Below are 21,365 nucleotides of genomic sequence, written 5' to 3' on the forward strand. Positions count from 1 at the left end.
CCTTTAGAGAAACACATCATGATGCATGATGTTGAAACCTTTAAATACAATTGATTACATTATGAATATTTTTTATAATATCATTCTGATCGGTTGAAAGGAGATTTGAAGCACTCTGTACCATTTCTACTCATAGTGAAATTTTGGATAAATGACAAATTGGAATATATATGTATCGCCATGGATACCAAATACAATCTATTATCAACTGCAAGCCAACCGATTTTGTCCATCTCGATTGATTATGTAACTGATTTCACATAGTTTGTTCTTTAATCATGTAAGCAAGGTTGCTTCAAATAATCGACATGCAATCTACCATTTTCATCGAAGTTAAAATAAATCATATTCCACAATTTTTTTTATTCAACACATATTTCAAATTCGTTATTTGAATACTTTTAGACATGTATTACATCTATGAATTTGTTTATAATTATTATTATCGTTTTATTATTTGGCTCATACCAAGAGAACTTATACATAAGAAATGGGTTAGTTGATGCAATAGTGTGGCAAGAGATTTTGGCGATCGCTTATTCGGACTATGCTTCTATCGTAAAACCAATCACCAACTGACTGTGCAATAGCCTACAAAAGATGTGTTATGTGACTGACTAATAGAAATATAGACCACAAGAGAACATGTGTATAAGGAGATCCTTACCTTATGCCTCAATTTCCATGAACGATATCCTAACCATTTTGTTTGGTATTCAGCTTGGCCGTGAGTAAAGCAACTATTAACAAACCATCCTCTTGAAGAATCATTTCGAACCACCAAAAATGCTTTTAAAAAATCCAATCTAAAATCTAACCAATACAACAATAATTAAATGTTACAAGTATCTTCCACCATCTTCAACCCTTAACAAAATTCTACATCACATTTATAAAAATATAATAATAATTCGTGAAAATAGTAATTCTTCTCCGATGGTCATAGTATTTTTACAACGAAAACAACATTCCACTGTTTCTAATCTCAATAGATTTTTAAAAGTAAGCCTCGTAATTGTTATTTTTTTATTTTTACAAATCTGATCAAATCTTTTTATTAAAATTAGACAAAATTACAAAAATGGTCCCTATGGTTTGCCAAAAGTCACAAAGTCAGTCCCTGCTAATTTTTTTGACGAACATGGTCCCTGTGGTTTCCAAAACTTGCATCAATGGCCCTTTTTGCTGACGCCGTTACTGTTCATCCGTTAGTGTAAGGGTATTTTGGTCTTTTCAAGTAGCAGGGACTGAGTTTGTGACTATGGGTAAACCATAGGGACCATTTATGTATTTTTTTCTATATTTTATGTTTATGAGTTTGTGACTTTTCCACCCATTTACTTTTTAAAATATCACTTTGAACCTTTCACTTTGAACTTTGAAAAATGTTACTTTCACCCCTCTATTTTCTAAATTTTCGTGTTTAACCCCGTATTATATATAATTTGTTTTTTATTAATAACTTTCGTTCGCTAACCTAAAAAAACTATTTTTACGTGTTTATTTTCATATATTTGTCGGTATAATTCAAGGTGATCAACGTTTCGACTATAATTTAGAACTTTCTTTCGTTATTTTTTTTAAAGTTACATGGTTTTTTTTATAAAATTGTCGGTTTAAATTCGAGCTTATTTTTCGACGTAGTTTTTTTTTTTTTTTTAACTTTATGTACGTTTCCTACGTATGAGACGGGTCATATATAATAACTTTTATCTATTATATACACGTATGAGACGGGTTATTATATATGACCCGTCTCATACGTAGGAAACGTACATACAGTTAAAATACCCTTACACTAACGGATGAACAGTAACGACGTCAGCAAAAAGGGCCATTGATGCAAGTTTTGGAAACCACAGGGACCATGTTCGTAAAAAAAAATTAGCAGGGACTGACTTTGTGACTTTTGGCAAACCATAAGGACCATTTTTGTAATTTTGTCTTAAAATTATAAAATATTAAATGACCAATCAACATAAATTATATATATATATATATATATATATATATATATATATATATATATATATATATATATATATATATATATATATATAATCAAAACAACCATTTTACTAAACTAATATGAATTTAATTTATAAAATAACATCACATGTAACAAATATCACATAAAAAAAATATTAATAAACTAGTTATAAATACATTTATTCAAAATTAATGGCCAATTTGTACAAACAAAACTTTAAAACTAAATATAGTGAAACAATCATTGGTGTTTTACTATTCATCATATAAAGAAGGTGCAAAAATAGGAATTGGTGTTGGGTTGGAGATTTTTTAAGATATTTTTTCTCATTAAGCTGTGTAGGTGAAATTAATACTGTCTAGATAAATAATCTTTGTGAAAACCTATTTACTGATTTTCTCTATTAAATCATTTTTTTTCTACATTCAAAATAATATATATATATATATATATATATATATATATATATATATATATATATATATATATATATATATATATGGTGAGGTTCAATAGAGAACCATAATTAACTAATGAATTAAGAAACCAATCTTTTTTTCAACTTTTAAAACTTATTTTTTATCAAAAAAAAAAACTAAAAATACAGAAATTCATAACTTTTTATCATTTTTCCAATGATATCAAATTCGATAAAAAAAATTTAATTTTTTTTTCGTCAAATTCACAATGTGAATCTTTGAAGATTCACAATGTGAATCTAAATTCACACGGTGAATCCGAAAAATATGTTTAACATTCACAATGTTAAGTTATGAATTTAGATATTCTTAGTTTTTTTTTCGATAAAGAATAAGCTCTACAACTTTAAAAAAAAATTTGGTTCCTTGGAGAACCAATAATTATGGTTCTGTATTGAACTTTTCCTTTATATATATATATATATATATATATATATATATATATATATATATATATATATATATATATATATATAGGTTTAGGTTCTATGGAAAACATAAAAATGCATAAAAAAATATTTAGACATCACAAATCTTTTTTTGATTTTATATTATGAATTTTCGTAGCTTTTTATGTATTTTCGCTAAATCAAAATTTTATTTTTTTTTCAGCAAATTTCTAAAATAACCTGTGATTTTTTGGTATATAAGTTCAAAAAAAAATATTTGTGATGTCTAAGTATTTTTTTATGCATTTTTATGATTTTTAGGGTTTTTTCGTTTTCCATAGAACCCTTCCATATATATATATATATATATATATATATATATATATATATATATATATATATATATATATATATATATATATATATATATATATATATCATATTGTGTTTAAATCCATTACTTAAAAAGGAAACAAACACCTAAAGCCAATAATCTTTTTGAATAAAAAAGCAAAGACATTGACCTCGTAGCCTTTGGATTTGCGCAGATGAACACAAATTTATATCTTCCTTGCATTTGGTAAAGAGTCCCTTAGGATCGGCTTCTGGTGTCGCCAAGATGTTTTGGATCTTAATATTGCAAAATTAAGGCAAAGCACAATCGTAAGATGTAATATGAACTTGATTTCTACGTGATTAGATGAAACTATAAAAAATTTGTGTTTCAAAGCTTTACCTGAAATGTATCATATATAGTTTGTAATATAAAAATAGGTGTTTTGACATATGACATGGCAAATTGTGGGTAGAAACACTGCAATATCATTATTTTACATGTTCATCAGTAAAGTGCGTTCTAATAATTTTATAAATATTAGAAATGGGATCAAGATACATGTGCTTACTAGACTTGGCTTCCGTTTCGAAGTACATTCAGGATACAAATTCTTGGATGATCCCTATAAGCACAAAAAAAATGTTTATCTTCCAATTTATATAATGTTCAAACACTTTATATCAGTACGAGATCATAGTATTGATAACATACATGTAATGTAACCACTTGATCATAGTACTCCTCAAACTTATATCCTCCAGAGAGGTCTTTTCTGTTAAAATTCAACAAAAAACACATGTGAACCTTATTAATTTTGGCATGTAATGTTCTACAAGGGTCATGTAATTGGATAAGGTTATTTTGGTGCTAAGTTAACAAATGGAAGTCGTATACTTATATATGATCATATCTATTGAACAAATGTAGCATTTTCTGATGTAGGAAGATAAACTTACACATGAGCAAAATAACCAGCATCTGAAAAACATTTTACTCGAGTACTTTCTGGAAAGATATCTCGAAACTTGTCACAGTGAAGTATGGAAGCCAATCCACCTGCTGAAGACCCTGACAAAAGAGCCTGTTGGGATCGGTGTATAACTTTTGTAAACTAGGAACAACAAATAATATACAAAGAGAAGGGGTCATGGGGGATTTTACATTTGATGCAAACTTCATTCCTTTGGTAAGCAACTCCTCAATAATGACATTGAAGATCCTTGCACCCCTAAAGTGAAGATTTGTAGCCTTCAAAACGAACGACAATGAGAATGCATGGAGAATAAGAATGTTCAACTATTCTTATTATTTTCGGATGACGAAGACCATATATTGTATATAGTATATATTTTGACTAGTTGTGAGACTCGTATACTATACAGGTTGATTAAAAGAAAATATTAAATATGAAGTTTATTTGAATTTGAAATTTGAAATAAGTGAAAATTATGAAAAAAAAAACATGCGAAAAAAAAGGGGAAATGACGCAACAACCCTATTATATATTACGACTTATCCCATTGAGTCCCTAAAGTTATTTTATTGCCCTCTAAGGGAACAAAATTGTTTTTGTCAGTTTTAAAATGTCCCTTCACAATTTTGAAGGGGTAAACTGACCCCTTTGCCATGTCACTAAATGAAATGCCAGATAAGAGCATTTCTTATTTAACGAGAGCATTTCCTTGCTTCTTCTTCTTTTCTGGCACTCCTCCACCATTACCGTCGACACCATTCTTTCCGGTCACTCCTCCGTCCCCATCATCACTGGTTCAACCACCGAACAAAATTTGAAAAAAAACACATCTTCAAACCTATTTTCTGCAATCCAATCCAACACCGAATCAGCCATGAAATCAGCAGACACGATGATGAAGACGAGAACCTCAAGCTGTACCAAGGAAGAAGTGGATTAGATTCTGATACAATTAGGCAGGCTTAGCCGGAGCAATTCCTTCGGATCTCAAACTGTTCACCTCCTCCTTCCCAACCACCGCCGGTTTGAGAGCCAAATACAAATCCATCTGCAATCTTCGTCGATTTCTTTGCACATGGTGACGATTTCAAACATTTGAACCCTAGATGGGGAAAGGAAAATTAAAGGAGATTGGGCAAGGTTCCCATTTCAGATGAAGGTGGCGTTCAAGAAATCAATATGGTTTGTTCTTTAAATCCTAAATAACGTTAGAGAGAGAGAGAGAGAGAGAAAAAGAAGAGAAAGATGGATTTAATTTATTTTTTTTAATTAACTAAAAGACACCTGCATCTATTAACCGGCTAAAAAGGTTAAGGAGACTAGATGAATAGGTCACTAACCAATTTGTTCCCTTAAAATGCATGAAAAAAACTTTAGGGATTGCAAAGGTAAAATCGAAATACATAGTAGGGTCATTGCGTCATTTTTCCAAAAAAAAAGAAATTAAAATTATGTGTTTGGTTGTCATACCCGTGTACTAAACGAGTTAATTATAGCAAATTGTTAAATACAAAGGTTTAAATTGTAAATTTATTTGAAATTGAAATCGAAATTTCAAATTTCAAATTAATTGTCATTATGGTACGTTTAATTTATGGAAACTAAATTAATAATATATTGGAAAATAAAAAATAAAGTAAATGACAAGTTTATTTTATGGAAACTAAATTAATAATATATTGGAAAATGAAAAATGAAGTAAATGACAAGTGGAAAATAAATATCTTAAAATTATGACAAAATGACATGTGAGTAATTGAATGAGAGAACGACATGTGACAGAATGAATCTTTATTTATTAATATAGACTAGGTGTGAGACCCATATATTACATGGGTTAAATAAAAAAAATTAAATATCAAAGTGTAAACATTAAATATTTTTTGAAATTAAATTTTAAAATAATAAAGGAAAAAACATATTTATGGCAATTTATGATCATATTTATTATATTTAATACTTTACTTATATAACTATATGCATTATGTAGCTTTTTAATTTTAAAATTTAAAAAAACTAGAAATTGACATGATATTATTTATTTCAAAAATACCACAAAATGACAAGTGTCAAAACTTATAAAAGATTGACATGTGCCAAAATGAATATTCATTTATTAGGGTAGATTTTTGTATTGATTTTAAAAATCTATAAATGAAATGGACCGAACTAAGAGCACTTAAATTCCTGGAAAACATGGGAATGCTTGTTATTATGACTTATGAGTGAAAAGAATTTATGATTTTTATGTTGCATGCTTTTTTTACTAAGAATTGTAAGTATGTTGTTATTTTGGGTAACAATTATAAATATGTTGTCATTATGGATAACAACTATATGTTACAATATTGGTTGGAGAAATTAAATATTTTCCTACAATTTGTTCCTACTTTTCCTCCTATCATATCAAATGTTGACAAGTGGATTAAATGATTATTAATTTCATTAAATGTCTAATTAAACGTGACACATGTTAATATTTGATATGGTAGGATGATAAGTAGGAATAAAATGTAGGAAAATATTTAATTTTTCTATTGGTTGTAAATGTAATGACTATTAGTTGTAATATTATGTTGACAATCTATTAAGTTGATATTAATCGATCACATATATTAAATTCAGTTTTTATGTTTCGAATTTATTTGTAGGCGTTGTAAAAAATATGTAATGTAAATTTGTAAAAGAACTAATAAATAGAATGTTCTTTTTGGCAATCTTTATAAATTATAAAATAAAATATATTATAAATATATTTTTTGGTGCAGAAATGTTGTAACAAGTTGTAGATACCATTAAACCAACTACCATTCTGATATAGAAAATGATGAGGACATCCTACCTAGCCAAAACATTAATTTTTGAATAAAACTTAAATATTATCGGTAGTCAATTTTAAATCAAATTGGCTTAATTGCTGGTTTCCAAAAATTACAATGATTAATATGTTGTTTAGAAGTTTTATTGCTTTTTTAATAAAAGGTAAAACCATTAAAAAAGTACAAGATAAGGCAATGCAATGATGATATAAATGTATGGTACACATAACACATGACTTACAGGATCAACTTCTTCCACATCGCCAGTAAATGATGACCCATCACAGTACCTCACAGCGACTCTATTCCAATTGTAGAAATCTATCCAAATTCATTAATTACAAAATAATCAAAAATAATTTCCAAATTAATTCTTTGATACTTATTGTAAGTTTGTAACTAATATCATAATAAGTAATAAAAATACGTACTCGGATTAAATTCTTGCTTATTGCTCAAAATCCCTGTGAAGTTGTAATCAGAACTCTTCATCATCTTTGAGGACCCGAATCGATTATACATTCGTGTACGACAATCTTCTACTGAATTGCACCATCCCCCACCCTATCATATATAAACACATTCACCAAGATATATACATACATGCATACATATACATACATACATAATAAATACACATATATATACACATATAGTGACCTGTATATGAATCAGCCAATTGCGAAGGCCTTCACCAAAACCTGCATCAAACTGGTATGCCGGTGGGCTTCCATCCAAACAAACTTCCGACCACCATTGTTACCACAGTAAAAAATCAAATCTTCCTAAAAATAGAAAGAAAGATGGTTAAAGAATCGAAAGCCACCTGCTCCTTTGGCCACAGCTCCTTCGATGATGTTTATACCACTAAGTATACCCTCCTCACTTGTACTTTCTGTTTTTAGAAAGATGAATAGACATACAAGTGTCTGTGTTAGCCATTGGTTTGATGTTACTTTCACCATAGTATAAATTCGAAAATTTGTTAATGAAAAAGTCAAGTCTAGATATGTGTGTATATATAATGTATAAGCGGGTTTACTTTTGAAATATATTAATAAGAAAATATGATATAAAAGGAAATTGCTTTATTTGTTCATAAAGTTTCTTTTTTGACATTATTTTATTCAAATCACATGTCTGATTTCTTAGTAACATGTCATCCTTTTGATTTCTTTTTATTTTCGTTTTTCATCGTACTAATTTAGTTATTTTAATAAGAAAAATATGTAAATAATATAATTATTATAATCTTAAAAACTATAAACAGATAGTTTGAAGACGTTTTTTCTTTTTATGGAGATCGATGCATACTACCACCCTCCCCTGGTTGATGCAAACTGGGCGCGTGGTTCAAGGCGTGGAACGTGGAGTTTGCATCCCAAATTAAAAAATAGTGTTTGAGTAATTTTCACGAATAGTCGCTGTGGTTTGGGCTAGTTTGTGTGTTTGGTCTCTAACTTATTTTTTTAACTCGGAAGGTCTTACAGTTTGTTTTTGTTGCGCACTTCGTCCCTGTCTTACCTAAAAAAGACTATTATGCCCTTATTAATTTTGTTATTTATTTATTTATTTTAATTTGTATTGTATATTTTATTATTTATTATTAATCTAAAACTCAGTCTTCCATCCAATTCCTTTTTGTGGGAGTATGCCACCAAAGTAAACTACCACCATTTATGCCACCACCACTAAATACCCAACATGCAAGAATCACAACCTCCTCTTCCTTCCTTGCTAAAACAACTGCCATCCACCACCAGCCACTAACAACCATGGTCATATTCTTGAAACCAAATCCAAAATTAAGAACAAACATGATGAATCAATATCAAAATCAAAACTTGTAATCAACACCAAATTAAACCAAAATCAAGAATAATCATGAAACCTATTTCCGGAAAAACATGGTGGTGGCTCCGATGAAATGAGGGGAAGGGAGAAGAAGGAACCAGATCAGAGTTTACATCTGAAGGTGGTGGCTCCGCCGTTTTCCCTTTCGACATCAAGATGCAGGAAAGAAGACATTAAGATATCAGTTTTCCCTTCCTCATTCTGATTCAATTGCAACGAACGATTTGTAGACCACATAAAGCTACCATCGTGAAATCAAAACCCTAGATAGTAGTTTACGAGATGTTCTGAAGAACCAAAACCACGAGACTTTATGTTACAGTTGGTTTACAATAATGAGAAATGGGTATCAAAACCCTTTTTCGATCAAAACCCTAGATGCGTCTTGAACTTACAAATGACTTATAAGAACGAAAATGGGAAGATGTCAGTGAAGGAGAACCTTAAACTGTTGATCGTTAGAGGAAGAATGTGATGAGGAAGATGGTGAGGTTGGGTGCAGGGGAAACGAGAGGATGAAGTATACGTTGGAAGGAGATGGTGAGAGGTCGTTGACAGAGGAGAATTTGGGCGGCTATGATGATTTCCAGCGGATGTGGAGGTTTCCGGCACTGTTTTGATTTCCAGTGGCTATAATCTTCCAAGCCACTCCAATGATTTAGGGTTGAGTTAGAAGAGAGAGATACTGGGTTTAGAAGGAGAGAGGAGGGTATGTTTTTAATAATTTAAATAATAAATATACAATAATAAATTAAAATAAATACATAAATAATAAATATTTTTAATAATTTAAATAATAAATATACAATAATAAATTAAAACAAATACATAAATAATAAAATTAATTAAAAAAAATAATAAGGGCGTAATAGTCTTTTTAGGTAAGACAGAAACCAAACGCGTAATAAAAACAAACAATAGAGACCGTCCAAGTTAAAAAAAATAAGTTAGGAACCAAACGTGCAAATTATACCAAACCATAAGGACCATTCGTATAATTTACTCATAGCTGCATTAAAGATATATAGGAATATTCACGAAAGTTATTATTTTTTAAAATATTTATAAAAAACAGATAAAAAATGATTGGTATCTTCAAAACCATCAAATTGCGAACATGTTTTATGAGTTTGAATATGTTCTTTATCAGAATATACAAGTTTGAAACTACTTTTTGATAAAAGAAAATTCAAAACTTTGAAAATTTAGAACTATCCATGCAGTTTCGAACTTGTTCATGTTTTGAATTGGGTTTGTAAGTTTCTAACTTGTTTATTTAGTTTTGTTAGCGTATATTAGGGGTGTGCATCAAACCGCATAAACCGCCTGCACCGCACCGCATAATGCGGTTTAGAACGTTTGCAGTGCGGTTTGTTATTTCGTTAAACCGCACTATGTGGTGCGGTTTGCGGTTTTCAATTACAAAGTCACGGTTTAAACCGCACTGCATATATATATATATATATATATATATATATATATATATATATATATATATATATATATATATATATATATATATATATATAAAGTGCATTGTTTCATCACTAGGATTAATAAAATAGTAATAATTGTCTGATTACAAGTTCATAACAGTTAGAATGTTGGTATGGATAAAAATGGATATGTTAATTAGCCTAAAATTAGTGAATATAGTCATACAATAGAAATTAATTAACAAACATATTACAGAAAGCAACTTGTTTTTGAGTTTTTTGCAAAACATTTCTAGTTTCTAGTTTTATATCTCAAAAGATCAAAAGGCTTTTTAGATTTTTCAAAAGTTATAAAATGTAGCAACTCATCAAACCGCACAAACCGCACGGCATAACGCGGTTTAGAACTTCTGCGGTGCGGTTTGTGGTTTCAAAAAAACTCAAACCGCATATGCGGTGCGGTTTGCGGTTTTAGACTTAAACCGCACCAAACCGCACCGCGCACACCCCTAGCGTATATATGTTGTTAGCCCACATGTTTATTGGCCCTTTAGGCTTTAGTGTATTAGGATGTGGTCTTAGGTAGTATTTATTATTTCCTTTCTTCTTTGTAGTTTTTTTCATTGTAAACCTTGTAATTTCTCTCTTTTCAATAATCATATGACAATATTATCGAAAATTTCTAGGGTTACTGTAGCCGTTTCATTTCCAATTTGTTTGATGCTCTTTCGCAGTTGATGTTCGTTTGCTTGTTGGTATTCGTTTGCTGTTGTTGTTAGTTTGTTGTTGTTCGATTGGTTGCTTCCGCTGATTTGTTGCGCTTCTCATTCTCTGATTGCTTATCTATTGTTGTGGTTATTTATCCATTGCCAATATGACTGGAAATGATGATTCCCTTCAGTCAATCACAACTAGATAGAAAGAATTATACGTATTAGAGTTATGTTATGAAAAACTTCCTTCGTGGTAAGAATATGTGGGGCTGTCACAGGTACTAAAGCCAAACTTTTAGTGTCTCAAGCTGAGAATTTCGATTTTTTGGTTGATGTTTGGGAGACTGATAACTCCAAGGTCATTACTTGAATTAGCAATTCTGTTACACAGTCTATTGGTATACAGTTGGCTAAATATAACAAGAAGTTTAGATAGCAACTACTGTATACAAACAGTAGGTACATAAATTTACAATTGAGAAAAAAAATTAGAAAAATTAGAAAATTTTATAGCTGCCTGTCTTTTTCCGTTCAAACTAAACCTCAAATATGTAACAAACATATATATTTTTTTATGTAAATTGAGGAAGATATAAAACATTATGTTATGTGAAATGAAATACAGTATTAGGATCATGTGATTCATCAACAATAATATCTAAATTCAAAATAACTCGAAATTTCATTGAAAATATATTCATTTCCTTAAAGTGCATATTAATTATTTTATTTATCATTTCATATTCAATTTCTCAATCAAAATTTTCATCGAAAAATTAAAAAACTTTATTGTAACTTTTTGCTAACTACTATTGTTTTATGAGTAAAGTTAAAACAAAAATTGATCACACAATGTTTAGGAAAAAAAAAAACAAATACAATCACAGGTAATAACTATTGATCAACAGATAAACAAATTCAATTTTAAAAAAAAGGATTAAAAAAAGTAATTATATATCTAGAATACAATTCCAAGTTGTTAGAAATGAACACATTAAATGATAAAATTTAGTAATTTATAACTAAATTAAGTTTTTAAAGAAACAGAGTTTCAAGTTTCAAGCAACTAAAGTTAACTTGTGCATTTGCTTGGCATAAAAAAAATGGAATTCGAATTCTATTCATACCATGGTGGATTAGTAAATATACCTTTGGAATTAGAATCCAAACACTGGGATAAATAATTATAATAATAACAATACTAATATTATTAATAATAATGGTAATACTAATAATGTAATTATAAAATATCGATAGCAGTAAGAAACAGAAAAATTACATATACAATTACAATTAAAGATAATAAAAACAAAAACAACACCATACCAATATCATATCATATCATAATAATTAGGGATGAATGCAAAGAGTAGAAATATAACAATGTACTTTCCCTCTGTTTTATTCAACTGAAATATCCTATTATATGAACAATGACATGATCATTCAAAATTGAATCATTCAATGCTCTAATAAGAAATTCATAAAAGATGAACAGGTCTTTAATGGATGAAACGAAACAAAAAGTATATAAAAAGTCTAGATAAAGATGAAGAAAAGAAACACTTAAAACTATACACCCAAAATCAAACAAAATGGTGTGATGATCAGAACTCTAACCACTTGGTGTAGTAAACACAGGTAGTTGGAGAGATGAGTCCATCAGGTGTACACTCTCTAATTCTTGGACAAACACCACAAGGAATTGACACCATTGCCCCTGTTCTCAAACCCTGAGCGGAATCCCCTGTTGTACATCTGTAACATACATTCCCAATAGGAATGGAATGGTATTCCCCCAATCCAGTACTCTTCACCTCTATAATCTTATTATCCAAAACCATAGACTTCAATATCTCACTTATTTGCTGACTCGTGCAATCAGTATTAATCAGCCCATTTTTAACAGAAAAATCATATACTCCATCAGCAGTTGCAGCCTTTAGCTTACGAATGATCCTGAGGCAAAGGTCTTTAAGACCATTAATGAAGTCCTGATCAAGTTCTCCTTTTGAATACCATGAACCACCTGTGATCTCCTGTGATGGCTCAAACTCAGCTGCAATATAGTGTTTTCTGCCCTTTAATTGGACATGGGCAACTTCTTTTACTAAACCAGAAGTTAGGAGGTTCTTTATAGACTTGTTGAAAGTCGGATCTGGGAGTCCTGCTTCCTGCTTTAAATCCTTTACAAAGATTGCCATTTCTCTTTTGCTTTTAATCACATTCAGTACTATGCGATCTGATTCCGCTATATTACCACCTGTTTTTGGTTTCGTCTCTGGGGCTTTTCTTTTCTGTAAGAGACTCATCTTGATGAAGCTGCAACAAGATAAACACTTTGATTTGAGTCATATAGAATGATGCAAACAGAACTAACTTGATTACTGAGTTTCTACACAAACAGAGGCTTCACAGTGATCAAAACAGACTTCACAGTTCACAAGAAATTAACACAGGGATCTCAGGAACCATAATGCTAAAAAACAAACAAGAGGTCTAAAGGTATAATACTATACAAGAGTGATCGAAAGAAAGAAACCAACAGGAATCGGAACTATAATCATCAAAAGAAAATGAAAGACCGCAAAAATAAAAATAAAAAATACGAAAAAACTTCCAATCGGACCTGAGGTCGATGTCTGGTGGCCGGAAGTGAAGCTCTGAACGCCGTCGAGCAGAAGAAACGTGAAGGGTTTGGAGGTCGGAGGTCGAAGCGGATTGATTTCTAATAACCTGAAGCCCTAATTTCTATTACTCTCGTCGTGGGATATACCATGGACAATTTTTACATTCCAGTTAACCTTTATAAGTATTAAATTATGCGAGCCCATTTATATTTGGATCATGAGAGTTCTTGCATTTACATCCGTTCCCGAGTTCAACTTAACTTAACAAATTAACTTAACAGGAAAGGAAATGAATGGAAATGAGAGAAAATAAAAAAAATTGGTGTTCTGGAGTTTCATTAAAGGAGGGAAATAGAAGGAAGTGGAGGGAAATGGGAGGATCACTTTCCCCCCTAACTTTCCTTCGGATTTGAGAAAATTTAGAAAGAAAGAACACAAAAGAAAATTTTGTTTTTCTTTCTTTTCTCTTCTTTTCTTTTCTTTTGTTAAACTCAGGAAGGAACGAGGCCTTAGATGCGTTACGCCATTTTTAGGTATTTGGATAGTAGTACAGACAAACAAGAGCCTTTCAAATAAATCATAGTTGTGAAGAGATCATAAATTGATCGCAATAGTCTCAAACTCAGATTAAAATATTGTGCTTGTTAGAATCCACGCATACACACAAAAAAACGAATGTGTCGTTCTTTGCAAGTGAGAAAAATAAAGTGTCAACAAACAAGAGGCTGAAAGAGATTTAGCATCAACAACAATGGATGAAATGAAAATTAAAAAGTAGAAACCTTGGGTTCAACGGAGATGTGCAGCCGTAGATGATGCGATGCAGAATTGTCCCAAGTGATTGTGAATTGGTGAATTTGTGCGTACATGAAAGGGTTTTACGTTTAGGGCTTTGTACACCCACTAAAGCGTGCGAATTTTAAAAACCTATCAATGTAAAATTTTCATTTAAACCCCATTGAAACTTGAAAAATCAATTTATACCCTTAAAACTTGCCCCAAGACCTCGTGTGGGAGGTAAATCGCTAAAAGAGTGAACACCGGCAATATTTTGGATTTGTCAGGGTTTTGAACTTTGGACCTTTATATAAAATTTCACTCATCAATCACTAAGAGGTGTTTGGATTAACTTATTAGTTTATTGCTTATTAGCTTATTTGTGGTGGGAATAAACAATAAGCAATAAGCAAAGGAGGAGATGCTTATTAAAATTAGCTTATTTCTAACACAATAAACTGATTTTTAAAGATTTTATCCAAACACTTAAACTTAGCTTATTGTGGTGGGAATAAGCAATAAACACCCTCTTTTTTTCCTATCCAAACACCCCCTAAGTTTTTATCGCGGGAAACAACTACATTTGAGAGCTTTTAAAATGATAAGTCGCACCGTATGGATGACCCGTGCCGAAACTATCCAAAGGCCATCATGTTGGGATAAGTTGTGGGGCACTAATGCATTGTATTTTTTGTGTGTGTTTGAATCTCTGGATTTTCTTTGTAGAATTATATACATCAACCACTAGCCTCTCATCGTATAGACTTAGAAAACTTTTAGTCTTTAAAAAAAACTCGAATTAAGAAAAAAAATGCCAAGCTTAAAGTTTTTAGAAAAAAAAAGAAAAAAAAACAGTTTATAATCCAAAAGTTATTTCAAATAGCGTTTAAAGATAAACTATTGTATGTTATATTAGAAATATTAGGCTTCCCCTTTAAGGTTTCCATTTGTGCTTTTATTGATGTTCATTTATATAATTTTACACATTTTACAAACTTAGATATAATTTTGTCTAATAATTCTATATAATAAAAGTTATGTCTTCCGATTATTAAATATTTTTGTCAAACATACCCTACTATCCTTTAGGCTCATCATAGTTTGAGCTGATCAAATGAATTTTCGAAAGCCTATGCGAAGTAAAATTAAATGGTACCTAACTTGAAAATGATATGTTGTACCTCTTATTCTTGTATATCTGGACATCATTAGGCATGTCCAATATTATTATAGTTGAATTTTACAATTATAAGGAAAACTAAACTAAATTGATATAAAGTATTAAAAATATAAGAAAAATAAAAAAGGATGTGGCTCTCACTTCTTATATAGCCCTACTCAACAATAGTAAAAGAAAAAACACTATAGGCGCAAATAAATAATCGAAAATTGAGAATGAACGAATTGTGTGGTCGAATTATACAAACAAATTTTGTGGAAGAAAAATAGTAGAATAATAGCTTACGTTTAATGTCTACATTTCTTCTTTTGCTGGACAAAATTTGATAAGATTTTTTTTCAATTTGATCAATGTCCAAAGCGGAAGCCTCCAATACAAGAATGGTATGGAGCGTGAAGTTTTGAGTGGTATAATAATGTTTTAAAGTTTTTGGTAGGATCATGACTAAATGAGTACTAAGTTACTAACAATTGTATTTGCCATAATTCTTAGCAGTGAACATGACTAAATGCAAAAAGAAATTGCAATGTGCTTCCCATCTTTTATATTATACTTGAATATCTTATATGGACAATGACATGGCTATGATAGATACATAAACATTGCTATCTCTTGTATTTATCTGTAATAATTATAATAACAATGAAAATGAAAATGAAAATAACTATATGATAAAATAATACGATTAGGCTCTTTAAATCTAGAAATTTTGTTAAACTGTATCAATATAACCGTTTATTGCACATCCAACCAGTTTTGGGTGCTTAGTTGGCATACATTGTCCATTCTGACTCCAAAACAGACTACATGTTTGAATGACTAGGAAAAGAATCGCATGTTTAAATGAATCTGAAAGAAAGTCATTTCCACTTTCCATTCTTGACTCCAGATAGATAACATATTTCATTTCAATGTCTAACAAAAGAATATTTTCATTGAATCAAGATCAAACATTCCAAACTTATAAAAGACAAACAGGTCTTAATGGATGAAAAGATCAAGAAATCAAACACCTAAACTATATTATATATAGTATCCTCGATGCTGCAGAAAATGGAAACATGGTGTCATGATCAGAAATCCAACCACTTGGCATAGTAGACACATGTAGTTGGAGAGATAAGTCCACCAGGCGTACACTCTCTAATTTTTGGACAAACACCGCAAGGAATTGACATCATTGCCCCTGTTTCTAAACTCTTTGACGAATCATCTGATGAACACCTATAACATAAATTCCCAATAGGAATGGAATGATATTCACCCAATCCAGTACTCTTCACCTCTATAATCTTATTATCCAAAACCATATACCTCAATATCTCACTTATTTGCTGACTCGTGCAATCAGTTTTTAACACCCCTTTGTTCTTGATTATATCCATTACTACATCAGCAGTTGCAACCTTTAGCTTACGAATGATCCTTAGGCAAAAGTCTTTAAGACCATTAATGAAGTCCTGATCAAGTTCCCGATTTTCATACCATGAACCACCTGTGATCTCTTCTGATGGCTTAAACTCTGCTGCAATATAGTATTTTTTGGTCTTGAATTGGACATGGGGAACTTCATTTATTAGACCCAAAGCTTGGAGATTCTTGAGACACTTGTTGAAAATGGAGTCTGGGAGTTTTGTTTCTTCCTTTAAGTCCTTTTTCAAGATTGCCATTTCTTTTTTGCTTTTGATCGCATCCAGTACCATGCCATCTGATTCGGCTAGACCACCACCTGGTTTTGGTTTAGGCTCTGGATTTTTTCTTTTCTGTGGGAGATTCATTGCAAGAAAACTAAACACTTTGAGTAATATTCGATGATGAATCTGCAAGAACAAATAGAACTTGATTTAGTCAGATTCTACACAAGCCCTACCAAAACAAAAGAAAAAGTCAAAATTAAGGATGTTAGAACATGCATAATCATGTTATGGAGCAAGACGACTAAAGACTTTGTATCCAACTAGCGTTTACTCTTTTTATTGAAGTTGTATGTGTTCAATTTAATACAATAGGCAAAGAGTAGCCTTTCAGAGAAAGTTATGTGCAAAAACACTGTTTGAAAGGCAAATACATTATCTATTTATACCGAGGCGATAATCAGCAGCTAGATTCTTTCTCGAATCAACAATTAAATACTATCAACTTAGACATTGTACATTGTTTATATTCTAGTTAACAAACAATTAGTCAATTATGCGAACTAAGCTGTATCTGGACCAAAATAGTTTTGGGATTTCGAGGCGTAACTTCGTGTTCATGTATTTGGATAGGAGTAGAGATCACGCAATACCTGTGTAGAGATCATAAATAAACTGATCGCAATAGTCTCATACTCTCATCAAAATTCAAATCAATGATCATTCACTAATAAAATCAGAAAATATACTTGTTAGGATCTATACAGATACATACACATATAAAACTCTGTCAAGTCGGACAAAAAAATTGAACCCAAATGCATAGAGGAGAGGATAGCGTCGATCAACAACAATGAAGAATTAGAAAATGAGAATTGAAAAGAATTAAGGAAACATAACCTAACCTTGCTTGGGTTCAACGGAGCGCCGTTCGCAACCGGCGACCGTATAAGAACTAACCGATGCTACAGCTGAAGAAGCGTGCGTGCCAAGGGATAAAGATCTCTTCCATATTTTTATATCATACTATTTTTAAAATATTTTTAAAGCTAAGATTTAGTTTTATCAATATAAAGATCTCTTCTATTATGAAAATAGTTTTGAGATTCTTACCACAATATATGTTTCTTTACAAAAATTCATGATCTTTGTAAAAATGTAAGACAAAATTGCAAGAATGGTCTCTGTGGTATGTCAAAACTAGCAATTTTGGTTCAAAATGAGTTTGGCTCGTAATGATGGTCCAATAGTTTCATTTTGTTGCGAGTTTAGTCCAATTTCTTATTAAATTTTTTATAATGACGGATTTGCCCCTTATTATTTTATTTTCCATTTTTCTTTTATTACAACAATTAAAAAACAATTAAAAATAAAACAAAATAAAATCTCTCTCTCTCTCTCTCTCTCTTTTGATTCATCTCCTTTCTTCCTTTCGTGTGACATCCCCATTTTCACGGCTAGAAAAGACCGATTTTGTTTATGCTTTATAAAAATCAGAGTACTTCTTTTGATAAAAATGTTGCGGAATTTGTTCCCAGTAAAACATGATAAATACGTTATCAAAGCATTTCCGAATAAATGTATTTTTATTCATTTTAAAACATTTGGGATGTCATTGTCAATACAGAAACATACGCATAAACAGAACTTACATTCATTTACACTAGTGATCTACACCTCTTTAATCTCTCAGTGTAATGTAACTTCGTATCGGCACCTGCGATTCAAATAAGCTTGAGTGGGTCATGTTGGGAAACCTGGTGAGTACATAGGGTTTTCAACCCACAATAATATAATTATTATGTTTAAACATCAAACAATCAACCCAATTACCCATCCCCATTATCTTCCTCACTCTTAAGGGTCTACCCTAAGAGTCATCTATCCTGCATTCATTCATTCTGAAGTCCCTTGCTTCCAGGGTTTATAAGACAAGCACTAAGTCCATAGCTGCCAATGTTCATTCGTAAAGCACTAAATCCATAGCTGCTAAAGTTCATTCATCGGGTACTAAATCCATAGCTACCAGTGTTCATCTAATAGGTACTAAGTCCATAGCTACCCACGTTTATCTATCAGGTACTAAGTCCATAGCTACCAACGTTTATCTATCAGGTACTAAGTCCATAGCTACCGACGTTTATCCAATAGGCACTAAGTCCATAGCTGCCAATGTTATTTATTAGGCACTAAGTCTATAGCTGCCAATGTTCACTCATATCATCTTTCATCTCTCATCATTCATCTACCCATGTTTTATCCAACATATTCGTAGATATAAAATACATATACAGTTTAAATTCTTTAAAACATGTATAAAATCATTCATCCAGCATAGATAGCAAGTATACAGGTTATATGCACACATAGCACGTAATTTATATAAAATACTTCATATCTATGTGTAAGATGAAAGTAACTATGCACTCACTTGATAAGGTGGTGACTCGTTACTCGGACAACGCTTCGTTTACTTTAAAATAATTTCCTTCGACGAAACCTAGTATTATTACCACTAGATTTTAGTCTAATATTTACCGTGACTAATTATTAGTCTTATTATTATTATTATTATTATATAAGCGTTTAAACAATATTTTCCAACCACTATGTACAGACAGGGGCCAGACATAAAACACCGGAGGGCATGATCATTTTGGCATATATCACTTTTGAAATCCAACAACCCAGGCGCCCCTTCAAATCGGATTCCCCGTACCGCGAGTGGTTAAAAAGATATTATAACGACACTTATATAACCCATAATAATAGCTCAAATAATTATTATAAGGTCCTAATAACGTTACTATATTTAAATAAAAAGCTATATTAAAAATTAGGTAGGCGTATCTTACCTACGAGGGGGTTTGGCTAGAAGCCGCGCTCTGCAGGGGCAGAACTTCTGAGCCGAAAGCTCTTCTTCTCGGAGCCGTCGAGCGCTCCGGGGCTTTCTTCTAGCGCTAGGGGAGTTTTGGGAGGTTTAGAGAGAGAATGGTGGAGGTGTGAAGAAATTGATGGGTTTCGAGCAATACATCAATCCTATGGTGTACATGCAAACCCTAATAGCTTTGGATCTAGTTTGTCTAATGAACATGCAATTGATAATCCAAAGCCATAAACCCTAGATCTAATAAACTATAATTGAAATTAGGGTTTAGATCTTACCTTTGATTGTTATATAGCAATAACAATCAATCCTTGGCTTCAGAAAGCTTAGTGCCTCAAGTGTTGCACCTCTAATGGAGTCACAAACACCACTAAGCAACTTGGATGAAGAGGGAGGAGAGAGGAGGCATCAAAAACGGCTGGAAACCCTAAAGGATTAGTTAGCCACGTTTTTGGGGCATAGGGGTCCTTTATATACATGTAGGCTATTAGGGTTTGCAACTAGGAAACCCTAATCTGACTGCTTAGGCCCTAAGCAGCCCATGGACTCCTTTAACATATCCCTTGGACGAATTCCTTATGGGCTTCCCATAGAATTCGTCCAACCTATATATTATTAGGTGATCCATAGCCCAATTGTAATTATCTTATAATTACAACTCCAGTCCCCTAAGTTTAATTAATCTCTTTTAGCCACTAAATTAATTCTTAATTAATTCTTGACTAATATTAATTAAACAATATGATTTCTCCTTTAATATATTATTCTTATAATATATTAATAAATCATAATTAAACCTTTCTCTCCTTAATTCATCCTACATATTGCTATGGTGAAGGCAACCCAAAAGGACCATGCTCATAATCGGGTCAAGTACATACCAAAATAGTTATGGACTTAGACACTAATTCAACAGTCTCCCACTTGGATAAGTCTAATAACTATTTTGCATAACTTCAGAACCTGATCAGCAATCGTAGCTTTCAAAAGCCGCTGTCAACTCTGATCTTATCAGATACGCGTGTCCTTTAGATAAGGGATCATATATTCCTCCATTCTCAAGATGTAGTATAGACACAAGACATGAAATTCGATCATTCTCTCTATACTGTTTCCCGACTTCCGATTTATGACGACTGACAACAGACTACAATTGAACACATCAACTTAGTCCCGGCTTGGCCAAGCGCTTAGGGTCATCACTAAATCATCGAGGGGCCCACAGATATCGCTTTTATCCCACTTTGGGTAAAAGGAATGGATAAAC

General features: G+C 31.4%; 3 protein-coding genes across 6 annotated transcripts; all 3 read right to left on the reverse strand.

The window, feature by feature from the left end:
* Positions 1-333: 333 nt before the first annotated feature.
* Positions 334-7,991, reverse strand: LOC145165600 (pectin acetylesterase 8-like). The gene is made up of 12 exons (XM_079084358.1): positions 7,814-7,991; positions 7,648-7,730; positions 7,419-7,551; positions 7,229-7,308; positions 4,357-4,443; positions 4,152-4,276; positions 3,907-3,967; positions 3,764-3,817; positions 3,595-3,672; positions 3,383-3,488; positions 668-813; positions 334-591 (listed from the first exon to the last, which is right to left on the reverse strand). The coding sequence occupies exons 1-12, from the start codon at positions 7,950-7,952 to the stop codon at positions 496-498; spliced, it is 1,188 nt and encodes a 395-aa protein (XP_078940484.1). The 5' UTR covers positions 7,953-7,991; the 3' UTR covers positions 334-495.
* Positions 7,992-12,306: 4,315 nt separating this feature from the next.
* LOC145165601 (uncharacterized) lies at positions 12,307-14,497 on the reverse strand. Of its 2 annotated transcripts, none has more exons than XM_079084359.1 (2): positions 14,403-14,497; positions 12,307-13,312 (listed from the first exon to the last, which is right to left on the reverse strand). In XM_079084359.1, the coding sequence occupies exon 2, from the start codon at positions 13,300-13,302 to the stop codon at positions 12,598-12,600; it is 705 nt and encodes a 234-aa protein (XP_078940485.1). In that variant the 5' UTR covers positions 13,303-13,312; positions 14,403-14,497; the 3' UTR covers positions 12,307-12,597. The 2 variants fall into 2 exon arrangements, with proteins under 2 accessions (XP_078940485.1, XP_078940486.1); XM_079084360.1 differs by lacking the exon at positions 14,403-14,497 and adding an exon at positions 13,620-14,298.
* Positions 14,498-16,415: 1,918 nt separating this feature from the next.
* Positions 16,416-18,222, reverse strand: LOC145162295 (uncharacterized). Of its 3 annotated transcripts, XM_079081476.1 has the most exons (3): positions 18,117-18,187; positions 17,865-17,938; positions 16,416-17,397 (listed from the first exon to the last, which is right to left on the reverse strand). In XM_079081476.1, the coding sequence occupies exons 2-3, from the start codon at positions 17,877-17,879 to the stop codon at positions 16,651-16,653; spliced, it is 762 nt and encodes a 253-aa protein (XP_078937602.1). In that variant the 5' UTR covers positions 17,880-17,938; positions 18,117-18,187; the 3' UTR covers positions 16,416-16,650. The 3 variants fall into 3 exon arrangements, with proteins under 3 accessions (XP_078937602.1, XP_078937603.1, XP_078937606.1); XM_079081477.1 differs by lacking the exon at positions 17,865-17,938 and having other exon boundaries at positions 18,117-18,222; XM_079081480.1 differs by lacking the exons at positions 17,865-17,938; positions 18,117-18,187 and adding an exon at positions 17,987-18,086.
* Positions 18,223-21,365: the final 3,143 nt, after the last annotated feature.

Source organism: Lactuca virosa, chromosome 3 (genome assembly GCF_052849685.1).
Source record: "Lactuca virosa cultivar CGN04683 chromosome 3, Lactuca_virosa_CGN04683_v6, whole genome shotgun sequence".
In the NCBI taxonomy this organism is placed as follows: domain Eukaryota; kingdom Viridiplantae; phylum Streptophyta; class Magnoliopsida; order Asterales; family Asteraceae; genus Lactuca; species Lactuca virosa.